This window comes from Mangifera indica, chromosome 4 (assembly GCF_011075055.1).
Source record: "Mangifera indica cultivar Alphonso chromosome 4, CATAS_Mindica_2.1, whole genome shotgun sequence".
Classification (NCBI taxonomy): domain Eukaryota; kingdom Viridiplantae; phylum Streptophyta; class Magnoliopsida; order Sapindales; family Anacardiaceae; genus Mangifera; species Mangifera indica.
This window is the reverse complement of record NC_058140.1, coordinates 7,722,794-7,729,476: the sequence shown is the minus strand read 5'-3', so window position 1 is coordinate 7,729,476 and position 6,683 is coordinate 7,722,794. Positions and strand designations below refer to the sequence as shown.

The 6,683-nt window shown below is 29.9% G+C and overlaps 1 protein-coding gene across 1 annotated transcript; it reads left to right on the top strand.

The window, feature by feature from the left end:
- The first annotated feature begins 1,605 nt into the window (after nt 1-1,605).
- LOC123214974 (protein PXR1-like) lies at nt 1,606-2,298 on the top strand. Its single transcript, XM_044634999.1, has 2 exons — nt 1,606-1,890; nt 1,990-2,298. The coding sequence occupies exons 1-2, from the start codon at nt 1,711-1,713 to the stop codon at nt 2,164-2,166; spliced, it is 357 nt and encodes a 118-aa protein (XP_044490934.1). The 5' UTR covers nt 1,606-1,710; the 3' UTR covers nt 2,167-2,298.
- Nucleotides 2,299-6,683: the final 4,385 nt, after the last annotated feature.

The following is a 6,683-nucleotide window of genomic DNA, read 5'->3' as shown; positions in this document are numbered from 1 at the left end:
GATATCGTTTTATCGACATAATAGATAAAATAATATTATTTTATAAATGAATCGTAAATTCAAACTATAAATTTGAATCACGAATTTGAGTTATAAATTTAAATTAAACTCAAACCATGAATCTACATTACAAATTTGAATTATAAATTTAAGTTAAATTTGAACTTAACCGAATTAAATTTTTTTAACATTAGTTCAATTCAATTAAAAAAATGAGTTAAATATTTTAACTTAAATTTGAATTAAATAAATTTGGGTGGATGATTGGGTTTTTCATTTGGCGTGGGTATGTGATTGAGAAGCGGCTAAAACATGGGTGGGAAATAGTCCTTTGTCCCTTTCCAAAATAATCAGGCTTTGTTTAGACATGATAAAAATTGACACAATTTATTAACCTTATATAACACAAAAAAATATGGTTAGAGTTATGATTTTCGATACGAAAAATAATTTAAATCAGGTTCGAATTGATCCCAAAAAATTTAGATTGTTTTTAAATTGACACCAAATTAATCCGAATTGACCCAAACTAATATAAAAATTGTAAACAAAATATTGCATAATATCATAGCAATAAAAAATTCCTAATATCTTTTATTTTCTTTATTTGATAGAAAAAATTTCAATCCACAAAATCTATATTTCCTAGAATCAACAAAAAAATCGATATTACATCACTAAACATCAAATCTACATCACCTAAAAATATTAATTTTAATTTAATAACTCTTATTAACATACTTATAAAAAAACTAATTGTAGTTTTTTTTTTTGTTGGTATGTTATAAGTATTACTTATTTGAACTTATTATATTTGGTGTGTTATATTTATGAACTTGTTAATGGTTTTAATATTTATGATAGTTACATTTATTATATTGATTAAAAATAAAATTTCTTCAATATTTGATAAATAGTTATTAATGTGTTATTTTGTAACAAATAGTTAGTTTTTAATATTTGACAAAATATATTGTTTCATAATAAATCATGCTGTGCTTTGACACGGCTTTACCTATTTCAAAATTTGGGTTAATTCAGATTAGGTCAAGACAATCCAAAAATATTTCAGTTCAATTTAGGGTTGAAACATTTGAATACAATTATATTTTATATCATATTAGAGTTTATGGTCTTTCACTTGAAACTTTAATTGACATAACATAAATATAATCTGATGACACGAACTACTAGGTCTAGCTTTGTTGAAAAAGAATAGTTATAAAATCATGTGTGTTAACCAAATTAGCCCCCAATAAAAAATAATGACCAAAATATTCTAAACATCTAAGTCTAGCAATCTTTAATCGGAGTGCTGATTTATATTATTAGGGTTGAGATTTATGATTCAACATAGGCTTACATTATATATTAGAAAACATATATTTATTTGTATCAATGATATAATTGGTTAGTCATTTCATATTGGAGGACAGATAATTAACTGATGAATGAGTTTTTATGGCCTATAATTTTTTAGTCAAATAACTTGATTCTAAAGCTAAATTTATCTTATTCCACCCATCTCCTTCGGAACCCTAAAACCTAAATATAGATTTGGCTCCCTTATATAAAGCTTCTTTCTATAGAACTATAACCAAGTCTCAATTCATTATTCTCTAGATTCCTCCTTAGCAAGAGAAATAGAAAAAGAATAAAGAGAGAGAAATTGATCAATCTCTTTCAGTTTAGACGTAATTCCAAATAAAAATGGGTGCTTGTGCTAGTTTTCCAAAGGGCTTGAAAGGCAAAGATATTATTAATGCACCAGCACCCGAGCATGCTAAGGAGGAATCCGTTAACGGTGTCGCTGTTGAGGAGGTCAAAACCGAAGACAAAAAGAATGATGATGAGACCCAACAACATTCTTCCGACTCTTCACCCAATGAGGTATGCTAATACATATATGAATATTGTCATCGTTCACTGTATACAAGAAGCCATTGTTTAATTTTGTTGTCATCTGGGTTTTCAATAATTCACCCGCAGGTTGACGAGGAGAAAAAAACAAGCGAGGAAGAAGTTGAAATAAATCCAAAGGAAAATGACGAAAACAGTAAGGAGGCACCTATTACACCAAAGAAGATTGAAGAAGACAAAGAGAAAGAGGAAAAGGAAGAGAAAGAAGTGAAGGAAGAAAAAGAGAAAGACCAAGACGATCACTGATATCATGCTAAGGAGAAGAGTTGATTGTAGAGCATTACATCAAATTATCTTGTTACATGTTTTCCGAATCTTTCTTTCTATTCTTTGAAAATTGAATAATTTCTAAGCTAAATTAAATTCTTTGTTGTAACATGTGTACATCCTTCTGTTTTGCGAATGATGATTAATTTTATTCCTATTAATTAAAATATATATATATATATATATATATATATATATATATATATATATATATATATATATATATATATCATTGTTGAAAGTTTGATACTAATGAAGCAATGTACGTAAAAATTAAAAACATTTCAAAAAGCTACCCAATAAATTTAATAATGAAAAAAGGTGAAATAATTTAAACCAAGGAAATTTGAATTACTTATTATCGGCTATATATTTATTATGTGATAACTGTTAGAATTTTGTTTTCTGAAAAAATAATTATTAGATGCATGCTATTTGTTGATGTCCTCTCTTTTCATGGACGTCCGACAGTACCAATCTTGATTAGTCCTTCTACTTGTAGGGTATTGTCGGACGTCCATGAAAAGAGAGGACTAATCAAGATTTGTTGATATCATTAGGCATTTAGTTTTACAATTTTTTCTGTTAATTTATTTTCCTTTGATTAATTGGTTCATTTATTTTCTTTTACTTTTGTGTTAGTTTATTTTACTTTGATTGGTTGTTTTTCATCTTGTAAGGGATTCCTGACTAGTGCATGACCCATGCCAATCATGAAAAACTTGAACTATTTAGATTAAACTAGTGCATGACCTTGAATTTTATTTAGTATAATAGTTATAGGTTCGATTATTATACCTTAAAATTTATTTGTCTAACCAAATTGGATAGGGTTTTTTGTTCATAAAAAAAAAATTGTTTCAGAAGACACCATTTGTCTAAATTGATCGGATCTATCACAACTTGGGACATGATGGTACAATGATTCATGAGAAAGTAGTTTTTTCCCACCATGCAAGATTGCGAAGCTTCGTAATGATATAACAAACTATGCAGTTTGAAATGGAGTCCTTGGATGAATCCTAGGAGAGATTTAAGCAGTTGTTAAGAAAATGCCCACATCATGGTGCACCATTGTTGCTTCAGACACAAACTTTTTATTTATTTCACGCTAATCATTCTATGTTAGATGCAGGTATGGGGGTACCATTATGAAGTAGCATATAAGCTATTAGAGAAAATATCCTACTAACGAGATGAGTAACTGGTAGTATAAATGATGTGGATCTGCTCACATCTCTGACGAGCCAGATTCAAGCACTTAACAGAAAGATATACCCAATGAAAGTGTTGGCCATGTAGGGACAAACTTTTGTGCGAATGTCAGCAAGGTAATCGTTTTGCACAATCAAATTTGTTTGAGAACTTTACCTTTTTGGGTAATCTTAAAAGGGAGATGAATTATCCCCATGTACGCTGAATGGAAAATCACCCCAGTTTCTCTTGTATTCAAGTAATACCGTGAGACCACCACCCTGGTTCAATCAAACTCAAAGTCAACAATATCATTCGCAAAATCATCAACATCAACCACAATAAGATTAAGAAAAAAGGTTTATTGCTGGAATGAAGACTAAAATGCAAAATCAAGATGCTACCATTAGAAACTTGGAGATGCAAGTTAAGCAACTAGCCAAATTGGTAGCATCAAGATAACAAGGGTCATTGCCAAGTGATAAACCGAGAAACATCCAAGAGAAGTTGAGGAAATAACCTTTAGAAGTGGAAAGCAATTAGAAGAATCACCTGCCCTTTACATTTTCCCAACTAGAACTTCAAATTCTCTGAGTTTGGATTGGAGACAATTACAGAATAGGAAAGTATGCTAGAGTTGACTTAGTTTTATGTTTGATCCATTTGTTGGTTGAGGTTTTAATGCTTCCAAGTTAAATAGAAGTATATTGTAAAACTCCTCAAAATTTATCTAACGTTTCCAGTATAATATAATGTTCAAGCTTCTTCATTTCAATGTCTGTAATCGAGTATTTCATATGTTGTGTATCTTTTGAATTATTCCATGTGTTAGTGATTTATTTATATTTTTCTAAATGTTTTCGATTAAAACTTTCACTCATTTATTTACCAAGACAAACCAAAAGCAAGGTCCCCGTTAAATGTTAATTATAAAAACAAAAAGAGCAAAATTTTAAGCCGGGATCATGGGTCATGGCAACTTCCGTCAGAAAGGGACTTCGGAAAAGAAAAGTCAACGCTTTGGAGCGGGGCTTCTGCGCACATTTATCCACCGGGCAATATTAAAAATAAAAAAAATCATTAATAACATAAAATATAATGTCAGAATTTCGTTTAACAGACTACCTTTTGTTATGTCATGACCTGGCAATATATATATATTTTTTAATGAAGGGATGATTCTTTTTTTTTTTTCTGTAAGGGTCCAACTATTCTAGTTTTTTATTAAAGATACTAGATTTATATTATGTCATGTAAGATAAGGTTTAACTTAATTTTAATAAAGGGATAGTTTTTTGAAACGAAAGGTATCATTTTCTTTTATTAGGGCATTAAATATGCTTTGGTAGATAGTTTTAGTGATTTCCGTGGATAACTTATATTAAAATACGCAAGTATTGAGTTGTGGTCACATTGAAATTCATTAGTGAGAAGTTAGGTTTTTCTATTTTACATTTTGTGAAAGGTACTAAGAGGTCACCAGTTTATTGAGTGTTTTTTCACTCACGCATTCATTTTTTATAGTTTTGCAGATAGAGACAAATAGTAGAGCATGCAAAAGAGCCAACAATCCAACTAAACTGTTGCATGAGAGCAAAAGGCAAAATTGTTATTCTTAAATTTTATGACATTGATTTTTTTTTTTTTGAGATTACATGGATGTCGATGCACTTATTTGTTAGTTTGATTTTTGGACATAATAATTATGCATGTCTTTAGTATTTTTTTCGAATGAAACATTTTATTACACCTTTGTGCACACATATAAGTAAGTATTTTATATCATGCATTTAATTCCACTATTTATGACTAAGAAATCCAGTTATACAAATCTCTTTAGGTTATATTTTGTATACGGGTATATACCTAGAGAAGGGTGTTACAATCACGATTATTACACTTCGGTCTTTAGGTGTTGTGAAATATACTTTGAGTCCAAAGATCTTTCTAAAACTTGAAATCTTTTATCCAAAAACTAGGTCACATCTAACTTGGATAATTATAGGCCTCCAAAGTTTGATCAACTTTTTATGTGTGTGACCCATAAACTTTCTACTATGTTGATAGTGACCAGATTTGTGTCAAACTCTTAACCTAGTGTCCATTTGAACACAAACCAAAATTGACCTTTGGAGTGTCAACACTTGACTTCTTAACTTGTAAGTGATGTGATTACTTATACAATTCAATTATTTTGTCAAACGACATCTCTTCGAGGCTAAGATATAGATGACGTGTTTTCTTCAAGGATCCTTAATTTATATAGATTGACTTTTACCAATGACCAAATGGTATCAAATTAAACATCAACTCTGTCCCTCTATGGCCACAAGTTTAATTAGTTGTTGTCATTTATGAGTAGACCTTAATTGAAATATCAACTCTTGTGTTGGAAGTGGCAAATCCCTTGTTGATCTATCATAACCTTCACACATATCTCAATATAATCAATTACCAACTTTCTGACAATCTTATTAATGAATTATATTGGGCTGGTGTCAAACCATATCGATTCTTGCATTAAACGATATGATGACCTTAAGTTTAAGGATCACATGTACCTCCGTTCACTAATAGGATATATTCCATAGATATTAGAGTAATCCTCTGATGTGATCCATGGAAAACCAAGAATGTATGATCTAATAATGAAGGACTAAGACAAGAGTATGGTAGGTTAGATAACATTGAGAATATTGAAAACACAAACTAAAGATAAAAAACATGACGTGGCAGTCAAGGACGACATGACAAATGACATAGCCAACATTAAACACATGGGAAATGATATGACACATCCTTTATGATGTTTTTACACCAAAATTCGTGTGTTTGCTGCCTTGATTCAAGATTTCTTTATTCTTGATTCAATCTTCAAAGAACTTATTAAGAATTCATTTTTGTGGTGTTCAGTCACCTAATTATACTAAGGTTTAGTTGTTTTCACATCGATCGGGTCTAGGTCCATCTAAATTTCAGAATCTTGATTTAATCTCGGGTTATTTTCTACTTCAAATGTCAGGTCTTCACATAGTATCACTAAGATTCATGTCAATTGGTATTAGAGTTTGACTATAAATCAGAAAAAGAAGAATGAAAAAATGAAATAAAAAAGAGAAAAAACGAATTAAAAAAACAATTTAAAGTATGCAAACATAAGTGATTGAGTGATATACATATATATATTTTGCAGAGGAATCAAACACATGAGAGAGTGTGTGAGGTCTTTTCTAACATATTTTGTAGGTTACAACCATGTCATAAAGCCAAAAGAAAAGTTCCATTGAAAGTGACAATTTGAG

Excerpts from the sequence above, each read along its gene's own strand:
- LOC123214974 (XM_044634999.1), top strand. The coding sequence starts at position 1,711 with ATGGGTGCTTGTGCTAGTTTTCCAAAGGGCTTGAAAGGCAAAGATATT. Across the intron at positions 1,891-1,989 it reads CCGACTCTTCACCCAATGAG|GTTGACGAGGAGAAAAAAAC; the intron begins GTATGCTAATAC and ends ATTCACCCGCAG.